The 18,275-nt window shown below is 37.0% G+C and overlaps 1 protein-coding gene across 2 annotated transcripts in view; it reads right to left on the reverse strand.

Moving 5' to 3' along the window:
* Positions 1-18,275, reverse strand: part of FREM2 (FRAS1 related extracellular matrix 2) — a 143,884-nt gene that overhangs the window by 43,036 nt on the left and 82,573 nt on the right. For both annotated transcript variants that reach the window (XM_068929970.1, XM_009678630.2), the window contains exons 5-7: positions 17,107-17,232; positions 15,998-16,249; positions 905-1,054 (exon numbers count right to left, since the gene is read on the reverse strand). In XM_068929970.1, coding sequence (XP_068786071.1) covers positions 905-1,054; positions 15,998-16,249; positions 17,107-17,232 — 528 coding nt within the window. The remainder of the gene's footprint in view (positions 1-904; positions 1,055-15,997; positions 16,250-17,106; positions 17,233-18,275) is intronic.

Here is an 18,275-nt window from a genome sequence, read left to right on the forward strand (position 1 = left end):
CCATGTCAGCCATGAAGTTTGGTTCCCTGGTCCACAGTCAGCCTAAAATCCAGGATGTCCTGGCACAATGAATAGAGATTTTTACTGTATGGCAATGTGTTTTTTTCCCCCAGAAATAAAATAACTTAAAGATTCAGGATGAGATAAAGGCTTCAGGTCAGGTAAAAAAGCTCTGCAAAACTTCAGAAATGAAGTAATCATTATTTTTCTCAGATCTCTTAACAATTTTATTTTTCAAGAGAAAGCATACAAATGTGGAAAGACATGCTATAGGCAAATGCTTAGATTCTCCAGATCCCTATCGTAACAGTAAAGTTTTACACAGCTTTGCTTATCTGAAAATTAGTTCAGCAGATGAACTCTAGTTTCTGCTTGCATCCAGTATAAGCATCTAAGGAAAGATAATTGGTCTGTCTCAGTTTTAAACGTCCCAGTTCATAAAAAAATACGGCACACCAGCACTTGATTCTGCAGATGAAGGTTCTCTCAAAGCAGCATGGAACCACACAGCGAAGGCGGCTACACAGAATAACAGACAATAATTGCTTACTGTCTACAGTAAAAGTGAGAGGAGTAAACTCTTCATACTGGCAGATGATTGCAACTTGTGCCTAGCATACGCTCTTGAGGCAACAATCAACTGCCTTTGTGGGATAATATTTTGTATGAGTATTTGAAGGCATTTCTCTCAGTACTGGACCTCAAAGTTGCTCCTATTTGTGTTCTCCTAAGAGCAAATTCCATAAATAAGTACATAAATTGTTTAAATAATAAGAAGACTTGCTAAAAACAAGAGACACATGAATTCCATCTCATGTAGCTGAACCTATATCAAAGTAAAACCAAATGTACAAGTGAGCCTTCTTAAGACGTATTATGAAACTAGAGCAAAGCAGTAACTTACCCTCTGCAGTTAGTGGTTCAGATTTGCGAGACCTTACTGTAACAGAGGCAGCTTTAGATAGATCGGTTCCTGTCCTCCAGACACGTACTTCAACATAGCCAGCACTCTCATCAACATAGTATTCATCATCTCCAAAGTAGAATGCTGGTTCTGGTGAAAGGGGAATAATGTCCATTAATGCCTCTTTATCTTATGTTCAAGGTAACAAGAGAGTATAATATTCACATTAGACAACGGAGAGCACTTCACTCTTCTCAGCAACTAAAATATAACTTAAAAAAAGTTAGAATTTTTGTTAGGGATTCTTGGCTTAACGAAACACAAAATTATATTTTGAGTATTTCTTTGCTTATTTTGTGGCAGTGACTACTACACCTGCATTGTGCTCTTTTCCTTGCCTCATGCACTTTCAACTTTGTGTGTCAGTAGGTATGAGTGTGTGTGCAAAAACAAGTGTGTTATCTCGTTAAACTCATTTGATCTGGGTCCTATACACAAGCCAGAAAATTCCTTGCATTTTTCACTTCAGTGCAAACAGACAAAGGTGAACATAGATAAAGAAACCTTAAATAGAATGTTCTCACAGATTCCTGTTGTTGAAACCAGACTGGAACATGATACATAACTGGAGCTGCTTTTCAAAATGTTTTCCAGCTAATCAGAGGGGTAAAGACTTAATTGTAGCTCCCTCCATCCAGCATTTAAAACAAAATCAATCTTATTTAATTTCAGTGGAATGTGAGTAACCTTTTATCTTAGTATTTAAGTCCTAGAGCTTGTAAAAAAGAAAGAGCAAAAAGTAAAGGAGGATAAGTGTTATCCCACATAACAGATATAATTTTATCTTCATTTTTCCTCCCTTTTTTCAGCTTTTCCATCCATAGCAATTTTGCAAAGTAAACAGGCTCGAACACACAGCCCAGCTATAGCCTGAGTGTATATCAGTTCCCCATTGCTATTCTCTCCCTCCCTGTTTTGGACGTATAAATGTAAACACACTTATGTGACTGCAGGCAGTGCCTTAGTTTTCCCATTGCACAGCAGAAATCATATGTACCTTCCTCAGTGGTTGAAATGTATTTTAAAGACCTATACAAACTCTTTTTCTTTCTCATTACATTTTTCTTAAGTTGCATAGTATGAATTTATTATAGTCATAATGTTACAATATCACAAATATGCTTGAAAATACCATAGAGCATATGGCCAACTAGGTCACCAGAAAGCAAGGACAAATTAAAGGCAAATGACTGGAAAAGTTTATGACTCTACAGAGCTATGCCTAGCAAATAGAAAAGGCATAGGTTACACAAAAGAGGAGACACACAGCGTTTTAAAGGTAAGCTCAAGTTAGGCCCATTGTTTTCATGATACAGTCTAATTTTGCTAAAATGATATGTTTGCTGTAAAATCTGTGTCTTCTGTTACAGTGGACTTAATATTTTGAAGCACCTGCTTCTGACTGCAATCGAGTAAAATCGAATATTATGAAGCAACTCTGCTACGGAGGATTTGGAAAGGCTTCTACAATAACTGGTCAGACAAAATGTTTAAGCTTTTCTGAAGGACTTCAGGACAATGTGACTGAGCACACAGTATATGATCATGATTTCTGCTGTGCTAGACTGCTTATTTATTTTTATAGAAAATTGAATGATATAAAATAAGATTTTAATTAAAACTAGCCAGGAGTAATATAAAGTACTTAAGACAAAACTGCACCTAACTGAAAAGGCAGCGGTTCCTAAGTATTTCGGAATTTGGCTTATGTACAGGAGTTGCAGGAGTTGTCTTTGAAGCTTTGGAGAAAATAATTTTTTCTTCTGGTTTCAAGATTTTTTCTATATTTCACAACTGACAAAATAAATGATTAAAAACAAGCAAACAAACAAAACCTCTTAATATTCCACATCAGTGAAAACAAATGCAGCTGTCTCTCTGCTTATCTGCTAAAACTAAAATCCTAGGTTGCAAAAAACTGATGGAACTGAATGTATTCACTGAATGACAGTGCAGATTCATATACTAGTTTGGGCATTATCAAGGTCATCACCCTTTGCAGAATGAAAGACAAACTTGGCAAATGTCTAGTTTTGGCACAAGAAAAGGCTTTCAGTTCCACTTTAAAATTTTTATTCAACATTGTCTTTATTAAAATGTGCATGTGTTTGCACTGACAAACAAACATATGTATCATTCTTACATTATCTTCTTACTGGGTTGTCAGTGATTGTATTTTTATTTGGGACTGTGAAACTCTCATTTGAAACATTTTCAACAGCGAGGCAAATAGGATACTCTCTGGACCTTCTTGCATAACTACTATTAAATTTGATAAGAGTTCTACTTATGGGAAGACTGCAGAACTGGATATTAGATCTGCAAAGAAACGTGTCATTTCAGGCATATGTTGGTCTTCTAAAATTCTCAAGATGGTCAAAGACTCATCCAGGCTCTAGAGGTTAAAATACAGAATGCCTACTAAGATCAGTTGTGAAGGCGCTAACAGTTAGATAAAGGTAGCTAAAAATATTATCAAATATAAGACACACTGTTTTTTAAACAACTCTTTTTAAAGGTTAACAAACTCTCCCAAGCCTAATCTTGTTCTTATAACCCTGTTCACTCTATATTGATGAACTGGTAGTTCCAGAATTTGATCTAGATTCAGCCCTACCTAATTTTGGGCACTTAAGTGAGAGATACTCACATGCATAGCCTGCTTGCTCTCAGTAATCAAAGGACAGGTATAGGCAATTCGAGAAGATTTTCCAGCATAACAAACATACAGAAGGAAAGGTGAAATGGATTCCCTACTGCAGGGAGAAAAATCTGAGGAGATCTGGAAGCATACACTTCTACTCACTGATTACACAGGGAGCTTAGATGACCCGCCTTAAACTAGATGGAAGACGTAAAAGAAAATGCTGTTGCTTTCTTGTAGCGTTACCCTAATGCCTGCTTTACTTCTGCTGGAAAGAATCCTCATGCACTGTACAATCCCGTAGTCACAGCCAAACACAGACCTGCCTAAACCCTAAGTTAGCCAGCCTTGTACTCCAGAATGACTTTTTCACACTTTTTGAGACATGTATCTTCAATAAAAGACACATTCTGCATGGTTACTCATCCTAGGAAACAAATCCTTACTGATGTTTTGTAAGTGCACTTCCTGTAAGCCACATTAGCAGCTCCCCAGGGGAAGCAAAAAAGCCAACTTACAAACAAGGAAAGCATTGTCTTTCTTAGGTCATGGCTGGAAAACACTGCTCAGTAACTGTGGGCTCACTTACAGCACATCTTTAATCTAGTAATCACTCTGGAGAGAGAACACTGCAAATTTAATGACTCCTCTTTCAAAATTAAGAGGAAGTTTGTGAAGAGTTTTTGGTTGAGACCCACAGATTTCACTGGCATGAAATTACAATAATCAGAGGAGAACGGTTAGAAGCTCTAATCGCAGGTTTCTTGGCACAGAAATGAAATCTTTTCCTGTCTTTACACCTACTCAGTTAGGCATGTGTATCAACTCCTGCTCTAGTCAGTTAACAAACAGGAAAACAAACACATTTCTCATACTGTTAGAAAAAGTTTTATCTTTGCACATATATCAGAAAATCTACCAGATAGATAGCACAAAATATTTAATTCCACTGAGGCCTTTCTTTTTAAAATGATATCCTTACAAACTACTTCAGAGGGACATGGTAAAAGAGTAAGAAATTTGTAAGATACACAAGGTGCCATAATCAGTTTCAGCTGGTAGTGCAAATAGTACACAGGGCAGGATAGTTAGGACAAACACTAGAGAAGAGACTCTCCATCCCACCCTAAAGCCCTTACAGTCTAAGTTAAATGTGCTGACACTGGGATAAGCCTGAATGCTAAAGAGATTTTCCACCATTACATTTTCAGTTGTTTATATATATATGTATACACCCACACACACATACACAAACACATAAATACACATACACATATATTCTCAGGAGGAGGGAAATAACAGAGGAAAACAGTATCTGTCACTCTCACACATATAGATATCAGAGCTGTGAGGAGCAGCCATTACAGCTGTACATATGCTTGATCTTTTCTAATGGGGTTAGTCCATGCTTTTGCCTTCCTTGTTTCCATTCGCAGTATAAACAAGGCTATGATGTGAACATTATGAGCTGTCAGAGCTAGCATAAATCTGTTGTGGTAACACAGAAGGTGCCACACAGTACTTTGGAAGCTTACCAGCTTGTTCTGGTACAGTCCAAACAAGCTAGTGCAACGCTGAGTACAAAGTAATGAGCCCTGATTGTTAATACAGCTAATTAGCTTGGTCATAACAACAGACAACCACGGCCAGATTTCCTCTGGACTTGTCCTAGCTCATACCCAGGCAGCGCATATGCCCCTACACCATGCTAACTTGCTTTTCAATACCGCAGCTAGCATTAAACGACTGAGCTGGAGTCAGTCCATACATAGCACAGGAGACTCCACCCTATAAAACATGGAACAAGTAGGTAGGTTGTAGATAGATTAGTTAAGAACAAGAGTTCTATTATACTTGAGAAGAAATGAGCATTTATTGTTTAATAGTAGCTAAGATCAAACTCTGTAATATCTCCCATACATGTAAGTTAATAGGAGCAAAAGAAAAACTTAACAAAACCCAGTTCATTACAAAAAGTTCATATTATTATATTATTGAAGAAGACTTTTACATTTGACACTAGGTAGCACCATTCTATGACTATTTATACATACTTGAAGCTATGCAAACAACTGAGCTTGCAGTTAGCACACTGAATTTAATTTGCCAAGTTATTTATTTTTGTTGAGTGCTGTAGGAGCAGGGGTCAAGATTACAGTCAGAGCTCAATTCTGGAGCAGGTACCTATTCTGAAAATGCCAATAGCTTTTTATTTGATGTGGTCAAAATGGATTACTTTTCAAATTCATATGTTGTAATCTTAACAGCTTTCATCTTCTTAGCACCGTTGTCATAACTTTTGCAATCAAAAAGTAAATTCATCTTAGAATCAAAATTATTAGTTGCAGCCAAATTGCCACATACATTATTGCAAGCAAATAATGTGAGCGTTTCCATTTGTCTCAACAGCCCGTTTCTGTCCTGTATTTTACAACGATTTTTAAAGGTTACCGTGAACACTATAATATGTAAAAGAACAAACTTAAATTAACACAATCTTTACCAAATCCAGTTCTGTTTTGTAAGAAAAATGCAGTGCATTTTGTAATCCACAAAGGCAACGGCATACATTTGTTAGCCTAGTTTATCACAGAAGTACTTTCATTCTATGCAACTTAACTCGTTATTTCAGCAGAGCAACATAGTGTGAATCTAGACCAATAACTGCTATAAACAATTAGGTTATATAAGATTCACTTTTAATTAATTCATGGTGTATACTACTTCAGTACAGACCTTTACATTTTAAATGACCTTTCTACGTTAAACTGCATCCATGCTTTATTTCTTTCACATGCAGTACTATTACAAGACTGCCCTAGTGCCCTAACAGGCCTGGAATCCACCTCTAACCACCCTGATATGTGAATAAATTAAAATCAAATGTGAGCAAAGTAGCACAGTAGAGGAAGTAGACCAGAGCCCTAGCTGCAACACTGAGAGCTGCAGTAAGATGGCTGTAGCAGTACCCTTTGGTTGTCTACTTTTCCCTTTTCTTGGCAGTCCCATTCCTCCTGCAAGGACAGCCTGCAGCCTACTTCACAGCCCAAAGAATTGAGCTAATTTTGATATTCCTTAATGCCAGGTTGCAGTTCATAATGGTTTGGTAATAATCATGCCTGAATCAGGGACAGGAAAGACTAGTGCCCGTGGCTCAACTCCTGTTTCCAGAGGTCTGCTTTAACCTGAAGATGGAACTTTCAGCAATTTGTTAACTATTATGAATAAGACGGTAATAGACTGTCTTAAACTGTCACTCAGCTATGACTGACATTTCAGGGGAAAGGCTAATACGTGAGGTTGACTTTTTAAAGTGACTTTCTAAGCTGGGAGCCCTCACAGGTTTTACTAGTACCATGAGCATGCCCAGGACTATTCTCTGGCACTGAGGCCAACACACGTGGAACTGCCTACACGCACTGAGCCACAACAGAGTGGCTGCAGCCGAACTGCTAACTGAAAATGGTTCATTGTCTGGCTAACTCCTGAACTGTGCCTGGGAATTTCTGGGGAGCTTTTTCACTGGTTGGCATAGGCAAAAAAAGCATCAGGGACATTCTAACGATTTAGCAGTACAGGTGATCTAGGTCTAGTACTGGAAAACAGTCTCCAGCACCATGCAATAATTTGCTAGTCAAGATGTAGGTGAGTGACAGCTGAGATATAGGTCAGGAAAATGTTATCAGAACATTATGTCCCTCTTCTGCACGTTATCAGAAATGCCTACAGGTATTTTAGAAATGTAGTGGTTTTGCCAGAATTGATGATTTAAAGTGACACTGCTTATAATTTATAAATCTCTGTGAAATGTAATTGTTTCTTTCTCCTTGAAAGCAATTAATATACATTTGTTACTTGCTGAGAAACATTTTTACCTTTTCAAAACTCCAAATTAACATGTATGTGAAAATTTTTACCCGTAGAAGTAGTATGGCTATGATCATTGCACATACCATCAGGATAAGTGCCACAGACTTTGATATCACTGGAACTATGACAGACATCAGAGGAGCTTTTCCTTTGTTCAGATTCTGAGGACAGGGCCACAGGACTTTTCCCAGTACTACAACAAGCTGCATTCGCTTGCCCAAATTATTCCATAATCCAGAGAATTATTTCATTTACCAATATAAATAAAAAGATAAAGACTAGTAGCTGAAGAAATAAACACTTTGGAATTTGGGGACACACCCAAATGTGATGGAATTGCCTGCAGCAACTCTTTAGTTCACATAGTATCTTCCTACTCACTAGACCTCCCACAGTACATGAAACCAATTCAGAATCTTCTAAATGTTCTATTCTTAAAAAGAATGAGACTTTATAGAAGTGGCCCAGGAAATAGCATCAGCAGCAAATTTGCAACAAACTGATGACACAGAGGCGAGCAGATAAATGGGATGGCTTGGCAGTAGTATTTAAATAAACCACACACAACATTCTTCACAAGTAGGCCAAGTGTTAAGGAGCTCAGAGTCTGTGATTCATATATGAGATAACTGAAGAGAACTCCTACAAACAGAGAGTGTAGGAGAAGCTGAGCACCATTTTATAAATAGGGTTCCACAGAGATATACTATGTAGCCATTTCTCGGTAAAATGGTTTTTTTCTTTTTTTAATTCAGTAATCAGTTTACTTCTGGGCTTTACAGAAGAAAATCACACTCAAATCAAGAAGCATAACTGCAAAATCACAATGCCTCATACTGTGAATGCTTTCTTTATAATATCTTGCAACACCACCCATCTAAATTGAGATTATGATCTCTACTATTTTAAAGCCCAAAGTCATAGTGATGAAAAATTACATTTTCTCCCCTGCTGAGATTTTCACTGAATAGCAAACAGTAATAGTAAGGCTTTTGAACGATATACACGCATTCTGTTGCTTGGTAATGAGAGTTGATGAGGAGGAAATCTTGGAGGTTTGATGGCAAAGACAGAATTCTCTGATTTTTATAAAAGTGAATACATGCTAAAAATGGGTAAGTTTCCTATACAATGAAAGCCATTATATAAAGACAAAAAGGAAATATTAATAGTCTACCAACCAAAATAAAGCTTAATCTGTGCCTTTTCTGAGACTACTTTTTAACCAAATGAATTACAAATCTGAATCTTATACAAGATTTTATATCTTTTTCAAAAATTTAAAACAACCGTTTTTCTCTTAAAAGTAGTAAATGTGCTTGGTTTTATTGAGGAATAAAGGAAGAGGAAGAAGAAGAGGAGAAGGAGGAGGAGGAGAAGGAAGAGGAAGAGGAGGAGGAGAAGGAGAAGGAGGAGGAAGAGGAAGAGGAAGAGGAAGAGGAGGAGGAAGAGGAGGAGGAAGAGGAGGAGGAAGAGGACGAGGAGGAGGAGGAGGAGGAGGAGGAGGAGGAGGAGGAGGAAGGGTCCAGTCTTGTGGATAATTATTAAATGGTTATAGAGCTTTTTCTGGCTTGGAAACATCTTGACCATATTATAAGATAGTATTATAAGATAATATGATAAAGTCACTATCCCAATTTTGTCTTTAGATTTTTGCCCATTTAATATTCAGTCATAATGCTAATTCAGCTTGCTTAAGTGGCAGAAAAAAAATCTTACAGGCTTTTCCCCTCAGACACAGTAAGAGTACGGTTGCCCCACTGATGTCTGGGAAGAAAAATATGTAAGAGATCTTCCACACTCCTTTCATAGGAGCTAACCTTGAGGATGGGACTCAGCAGAGAAGACAGAACAGAAAAGAAAATGGAATAATAGCCTGATTTATTAGACAACAAAGTAAAGCTGGAAAGAGAGAAAATGCACTCTGCTGTATGTTAAGAGTTCTTGAATTCTCTCCCTTAGACTTCTGACCCCTCTTCTGGTGGGAGGGAGGAGAGAGTGGCTGCCTGTCAGACAGTAATATGAGACAATGACTGAGTTATTCCTTTGAAGATTTACACATTCTAAAAGAGAACCAATCTCACTAAAGCCCCAATGAGGTGCATTCGTTACTCTGTCATTCCAAGTATGCTTTGGGTCTTCAAAGAGTGATCAGTAAAATGGCAAAATCTCAATATAAGGAGCTTCAGGGGAAGTAAACTGATTTGAAGAAACCTGAAGAGAATTGAATGCACAAATATATCCTACAGAACTAGATTATACAATCCTTTAATACAGCAAAGACGACCTGAAAGAACTGACTAAGTAACTAGACCCGCTCCCAACAGTCACAAGCAACCAAGAACAAACAATTTAGAGCTGTTTGCTAGGCACTCATTACATTTTCAAGCACTCTATAATAAACACGAGATTCGTAGTACAAAGACCAAAGCCACAAAAAATATAACATACTCCAGCAAGGCAGGAGAGATCAAGAACCACCTTAATTTTCAATGTCCCTGCAATAAGTTTTCAATATTCTCTTCAGTGGACTGTCATAACACAATGATCCATTAGCCTCTGGAAAATAACATCAGTACATGTAAGGACACCATCTTACTTAAATCATTCTAGATTTAACAGGAAGTATTAATTTTATGCAGTTCATGTAATTTCTTATCTTTTGCTTATTAACTATTTTTATGTGCTTTGGCTAAAAAACTCAAAAGCTATTCTCCATATTTAAGTACTCTCCTAAAAAGAACTACTATAATGCACATAAAACTGTTACAATACATGTATAAGCTAATCATTTAAGAATCTGTAACAGCTGAGGCTTAGAGACATCACGCTCCAGTAGCTGAGTTCTGTATCCTAAAGGAGTTATATGAAACAGATGTGATAAAGCACTATCTGGAGGTCACGCTCTCTCCTCCTTACCTATCAAGGGAGCATAAATCATAAGGTTAGACTACATATCTAATTGTTAAGTGGCTAAAGTGAACATGACATTAATCCAACACCTGTAGTTTATATGTATATAGTGTGTGAGTGTGCACAGGTATACATACTCCTATACAACTGTCAGTAACAGATGATACTAGAGAACCAAATCATAAATGCATCTTGTTGCCTTTATAGAATGTCCCACTATAAGACTGACGCTAATTTATTTCTATGATAGACAGCAAACAGGGACTCTCCAACATTTTTAAGGCTATCATTATAAACTGAACATTTTTTACTGTGTTGAACTGGTAATAATAAGAAACTATAAGTAAAGAAAACTGGGAGTATAACATGTGTCATAAATTGGTCATCTTCCACTTTTTTCCCTGATTAGTTACAAATCGGGCCACCTGCCACAAACTAGGGAAAGGGGAGGGGTCACATAGAGATTTTACCTAAACAGAGGACAAGGAAAAAGTTAAAAGCTGTACAGAAGTATAACTGCTGGAAACATCAGAATCATAGCCACTTGTAAAAACGGAAAAGGGAGAAAGAGAAAGATGATGGCTACACAGAAGAAAGAATGAGTAGTCTATTGTTTCAATTCTCTCCAGAGAAGGGTGAAGGATACTTGGGCAAATCTTGATTCTAGTCTCTAATATAACACTGGGCATGCTCTGCCTATAGTGTTTGGGTTATAATCAAAATTGGACAGATAGACTAGCAGACACTAATTCAGCTGTTAAAATCAACCAATCACCCATACAGTTTAAGGCTATGGCACAACCATCCTCCAAAAGAAAAGGACACATTAGATTGCCTTTCTCAAAGGCCGGTGGAATTAAGGAGATAACAGACAGCCTTGTGAGATAAAGACGTCCTTCTCATGAATCATGTTACTAACAGAATATTTAATTATCATCAGCTGAAAATGTGGCTCAATATGCACACTGAAAGTGAGTTAATTCTGTTTGCCTATTGGGACACTTAATGCAAAGCACATATTTACAATCTGGCATTGCAGTGCTGATCTTCTGCGTCTTTTCAGGCTATTGATAGTAAATGTCAATATGGAATCCCTTTACTATTCAAAGCAAGTTGGAAAACTATTAGTGGCTACTGATTTCTGCAACATGGCCTAAGGATTCCCAAAGTTCACTTATCTACAGAGGGAGTGATAGGAACTGTTGTGAAGAAATCTCGAGAAGGCTCAATAATTCGCCTGTTCCATTTGACCTCTTACATTGGTTTTCCGCATTATCACGACTAGGTCATATGATCACACAGTTTAGTTATCTGTAAAATGTTCCCACATAGTGCCATTTTCTATCAGGTGGGTGGAGTGATGCATTCCTGTGAGGAAGTATAAAGAATAAGGTAAACAAACCTCCAACATAAACCTGAGTGCTTTGCCTTCCCATCTTTGATGTTAAAATTTCAAAAGGGGGGAGGGGATGCAGAAGTCTGAATGGCTGCTTGCCTATCTCACATGAATGAAGTGGAACGAATGTATTGAATGTACTTCCTGCTGTGAACAGGATGAGGCTTCAGCAATTCCTCTAAGGCAAGAAGAGTATTTGCCAGCCCTGCAGTGAGGCTGTCTGCTCTTATGGCAACACTAGATATAGTAGCATGGAATTAAAATCACTTGGAAAGATAGTGACCCACAAAAACACTTGACTCAAACAAATGTAAACATTCTCCTCGTAGCTGCAGACTTCCATTCCTGCTTTTATCACATTTTTTCTCTTCTGGCTTCCAAATCTGATTACAAACCAAGAGTTTTAAATTTGCACTAAACACACACCACAAAACAGAATGAGCAAGAAAGAGTGCAGACCAGTAGCCCAGCAATTTAGTAGCCCAGCCTGCATTCTCCTAGGCATTTGCAGAGCTTTTTCTGCAGGCTTCCTTTGCACGGACTGCTTACATATTTTGTATCAAACTTGTTCCACACAATGCATCAACACTATTATGTGTTGGAACCAAATCACAGGCTCCAGAATGATAGCTAACAAAAGAGTTTAGTCTCACTTTTTCTCCAGTTACGTGAAATGGCTTCAGAGTCACAGCTTCAGCAGAAAATTAGACAGTGCTCCCAGACTGATCTTGCTTAGCCACTACCATAGAAGATTGCAGTCTGAGGGATTTCAGGGTCTGAGACTAAACTGCAGGTCTCCTCGCTCTAGGGTGAATGAAAAGTGCACAGAATCCTAATCTTCCTTTTCCTGGATGCATAATACTAATCTACTATATAAATTGCCTCCTTCAAATGAGCTTTATGCTGAACCCTGTGCCTTCCATGTGGAATAGGCATGTCCTAAGCTAATCAAGTGACCTGAAATTGTTTAGGGATTTCTATTCATCCCCCAGTCCTTGAGAGGCATGCAGACAAGGAGCTCAGTCCATCAGTTCTAGGCAGACGCATTAGCAGAAGTTCACATTTGTATGTACAATGGTTAGACTTGTTTGTTTGTTTTTGGATTTTATCTTGAGCATCTAAGTACCTTCTGAAACACTCTTTCAGCATTTATTTCTTTAGATTTTCGCCTTAAATCACTAACCTGTATCTTTCTATTTCACTGTATTAAACCCTGTATATTCTAAAACCTAAAATTACTTAAATATACCCACTGTCAATTCTCATACTGAACAGTTACATTTGAAGTTCTCCCTTAGGAAACCACTAAACAGACTGGATATACTGTTATAAACCAAAAAAAGCTGGCTCACAGATTTTAAAATTACCTTTCTCAAGATCTAAATATACTTAGTCATGTTTTACATACTTTTTTTTTTTTTCAGACCTTGATTTGGCAGCACAGCACAACTGTAGAAGCTCTAATTAAAGTATTCGGTTCCCAGGAATTTATTTAATATACTTTGGTTCCACTAGCAAGTCAAATGCATCTCTTATTTTCTGTTTATTGTCATGAATGTATAACACCTCAGCTATATTAGTCAAACCCTGGGGGCCTTCGCTAAAAATAAAAGAAGAAAAAAGGACTTTGATGATAGGTATGGAAGGTGAATGTTTCCTAATTAACTTGCAGCCAACGCCGGCAGAGGTAACGTGATGCTGCTAGTGCTGACTTGACTTCCATAGGAAAGACCTGATGTAGTATTATTAAACCTTGACCTTTGCTGTTTGTATCTTTTGACCCAAAAAACCTGATGCATGATGTTAATCCAGTCACAGTGTTTGGAGAAATCAGAACTTAATGACATGCTGTAATCATATTTGTCCAAAGAAACTTTCCTAAGTATGAAATGAATTTAAACAAACAAATAAACAAATAAACAGAATAATAGAGCAGCAGATGGGAAATAAAGAGACTAAAGGGGTCTACAGAATTTAGCAAGAAAACATTACTATAGCTCCTAGACTATTTTTATATATGTATATATGTTATGTATAGTATATATGTATATAATTTTTATTCACCTCTGTCTTAAGCATTTTCTAAATAATAGTAATAATAGCTCCTTAAAAAGCATTTTATTTCCCATAGCATTTCACATAGCTCTGAAATTTTCTGTAGGAGCAGTTTCACTGATACAGAAAGGAGAAAAGGAACACTTCTCCATGTCACGCTTTTACTGAGCCCCACAAGATTATCCATATTTGTTCAATAGTTCATGTTTAAAAGTTCGCAGCAATGAGGAAAGTATGTTCATGAATAGTAGTAAATATTAGATTGAAGGACTGAAAGCTGAAAGATTGTATTCAAACCAAATTATTTGTCATGTTTTCTATTGGCAATGCTAAAATAAAAGAGATTTCCTGTTAATTTCCTTTATATGTTGTGGGAATTTCATAAACTGTACTATGTTGAGATTGATTAACTGTTATCATTTCTTATTCAAAGTCACTCTAGGTTACTGATAAAATGAGTGTAGAAACCTAGCAGTGATAACATCTTATTCTCGATGCTAAAAGCTGTATCTAGAAGTGTTCCGTCACAGGCAGTGAGGTCTTCACTTAAATGGGGGATGCCCTAATCACAACTGTTCTCTATTTTTCATAACCTCTTGGAGAAAAATCACCCCTCTCCTCAAAAAAACTTTCATTATATATTTTAAGAGGTCAGACTTCTTCAAACCTGGGTAACCAGCTTACTCATGGACATGTTTTATATGCCCATATTTTAAAGTTGCCCTCCCAATGTTTTATGATTTACAAATGTGATTTACAAATTGTGAAATTTATGAATTCAATAAAATTATTCAAAAATCAAGTTATTTTATGAAAACTGCTGTGATAAATCAGTATCTTCTATGACGACAAAGTTAGATAAACATGACATTTCTATTTCAGCCTGAATTTGATACATGTTCCTTTACTTTACAAGAAGTGTTATTTCAAACTGCTGTATCTCGTTAGTGCTGTATGTGCTTACTCAAATGTTCTACGGAGAAAACAAAATCACCTCTGTCACAGGACTACACATTAGCCATTTTAGGCAGACCAAATACTTATGATCTAATTAGATGGGTGTCATCCTGCCTTTAAGAGCTACCTTTTATATCCTTAACTAGAGAGAAATCACTGTGTTCACAATAACAGTCTACCTTGGCATCAAACTTCCAAAGAGTACTATATGATATAATTCCCCATGTCAGTCTTTAGGAAATATGACAGTTTCATAATCGATAGTTTATAGCCTCATGGGGAGGTATAAAATAGCTCATCAGTATTCCTTTCACAGAATTTACAGTTGAGGGGTCAGCCTCCAAGCTCCATCAGCACCATGCATAAATGAAGGCAACTGTACCACGCAACCTTTTTGCTACGACTACTAGAAACAGATTTGCCCCATCAGTGCTAGCGATAGTGAAAGAGAGCCTTGAGGCTTTAATAATATTCACAGATACTTTCCAAAGTAATTGGTGATACAGCATGTGCTCGTCCTACTCTTCCTGAGTTACAGACCTCTAATTCACCACCAGGAATCTTTCTTTTGAAGCAATACATGAAAACCATTGACCAATTGTGCAAAGGAGTAAATTCTGTTAACACTTCCTTACTGATGTGGATTTCTAAAGCAACACTCCTATCTTTTGATTATTTGCTTTATTAGAAAGACATAGTAAGCATACCTGGACACTTCTAGGCAGAATATAAATGCAACATCAAATCAGAAGAAATATAGTCTGCCTCTTAGCAGCTACTACATGGTCTCTGGTTCATCACTGGCTCTTATCTGGCCCTTTGGAGCGCAATGATCAACAGGCCTGAACTCTTTGTGGACGCAACCTCAAAATCACACATATAAGGGTTCCCATGCAGTGTGACATTTTGGATTACAGCTGTTACCACAGTAGAACGGAAAGGTGCATCTCCTATCTCCCAATTTGCTCATGTAAGTTTTTCAAAGCTTAAACTATCTATACTAAATACTTAAAAACAAACAAACAAACAAAAAACCCCCATAGATTTCTAATAATGTTTTCAAATCTCTTGATATTTATCACCAGGAGAAAGTACAGAAACCAACTTCTACGTGGCAGTTTTCAGTGTGATTATATCTGCATCTTCCCACACCATCTGTCCTGCACTGGGAATATCACCTTGTCACATTATGCCTTACCATCATCCTTGTCAGGTACAATGGTAATCCGAGTTCCTGGGAATTCTGCACCAATTCTTCCACCCATTGACATGCTTAGCAAAACCTCAAAGGTTTCAGCCTCTTCATACAAGGAATCATCTATGATGACTATTCGACACATTTTTTCTCGTTCATCTTTGTCGAAACGTAGAATGCTGTTATGATCCTCAGGTCTGGATATATAGTCAGAGTAAGAGAGTACAGAGGTTGGGGCAGTGCCAGATGCTGTTCCTGCGGCATAAAAGGTAAACAGTCACCATAGATAAGAGTGGTTATAATGATCCCCTCACAGAGGCTGAATTTTATTTCCATTATCTTTTAAATTTCTGTTTACATTTATATGATAAGATGGGCTGAGAACTCTGACCAGGCTACATTTCTGAGCTCTCTGGAGAACTACTTTTACCGTATGATATATCGGTAGCAGACATGACTCTTCAAATTCATCTGCAGCACTGCAGCTGGAAGGAATTTTATAGTTTATCACAGGAGACATAGACCAACAAAGGACACTCTGTACTGAGGCCTACAAATTAACCCCTTTAGCATATTTTATCAGTTGAGTTGGTTAGTGGACAAGAAATCAAAAATGTTGCTTCAATTCTCCAAATGAAAAGAAGTAACAAAAACACAGGTCAGGAAACCACATACTCTATGTGGTTAGTAGAATTCCTCACGGGTGTAATTAATGGGAGATTGGTGGGGAGAGGTAGGAAAAGGATATCAGTTAAGTAGTATCATTCTATGTCCATTTTTTTAAGAAACAGGCTATCATGGGCAACCACTGCAGAGCTCTCAGATCTAATCACTTTCAGATAGTAGGGGCTGCATATAAAAATCTTGCAAAAAGATAAAGGACATACATTCATATCACCTCCCAACAACAATTTGGAATATGAGAACTTTTTGGCTGTATTCAATAATATTTTAAGCAAAGATAAATACATATCCAACTGAGACTGAAGATATTTGGATTAAAAAAATCCATTATCAGAACTATAAACATTATGCAATAGATAGAAAGGAGGCAAAAACCAAAATGAATTGTTCTATTTTCACTTTTTTTTTCCTATTGTCCATTCTGCTACCTTGTTGTGTGTAGCAGATAACCATCAGCTCCTGGCTTACATCTCCACTTCTTCTGACTGGAATAAACAATTCACCAACATCTTCTTCAATAGTATAGGTGGGTTGAGGAATAAAGACAGTTGATTCTGCAGAGAACAGACGCATTTGTTTATGTTGTGTTATGGCTTCAGAAAGTGACAAGTGAAATAGCTAGAAGCATTTTAGCATATTCTAAAATACAAAAAATAACTTGAATGTATCATTGATAGAGCTAAATTTTAAGAAAAACTTTGAACGTGAGAGAAATATAATTTCTTAGTCTTTTTATCTATCAGAAATAGAAAATAATATCAGATTATTAGGTGTGATTTCACAAGTTCCCACAAAGTAGTCTTTTATGTGATTCATTAACTTATTTAAGGTTAATGGTGCAAGACAAAGTTTGGAAGATTAGTTCACAAGGTCTAGTTTATTATTATTTCCATGCTATTTAATTAGTTATTAATCACAGAAGTATCAATACCGTAGCTCACACACAGGCAGTAGTTAGCTCATTCTTTCCCTAATTACATCAAGATAACCATGGCAATCATTTGGCACTGAGGATGATTATAAAGCCAGATTTAGCCCTTGCTATCTTATTCTGAGGGAATGTGCTGATACAACATTGAGGATAATAGGGGCGAGATTCAACTCCTGACTTGGACCTCTGACTTGAGTAGGCTAAGTATTTCCACTTCCATTTTACTCCGTGTAGATCCAGCTAGTATAGCAGTGGAGTCTGGACAGCAATATCCTCCCAGGCCCAAGAATGTCAGACTCTGTTTTTCAGGAAAATGCATTTTAAAACTCTTTCATTATTCTATATTCATACAAGCAGATCACTGTGTTTTATGCTGTTCCTGGGATTCAGGATCAACTTTGTTGTTGTTTCCTCAAAAATTCAGGAACAAAGGACAGTTATGTATATACAGAACACTTTTATAGTTCCGGTAGTATATCTGCAATCTAATTAAGGTTGCTTTAATATAGAATATAATTCTGTATAATATCAAACCAAATAGCATTAGCTGACTTTACAAAGCAAATTATTTTATTATTTCAGAGTATTTTACAAACAGTTTTCTCAAAAATGTAATGTGATTTCTTGGAAGAGATGTTCCAGGTTTTATTTCTCTAACTGGAAAAT

This window comes from Struthio camelus, chromosome 1 (assembly GCF_040807025.1).
Source record: "Struthio camelus isolate bStrCam1 chromosome 1, bStrCam1.hap1, whole genome shotgun sequence".
NCBI lineage: Eukaryota > Metazoa > Chordata > Aves > Struthioniformes > Struthionidae > Struthio > Struthio camelus.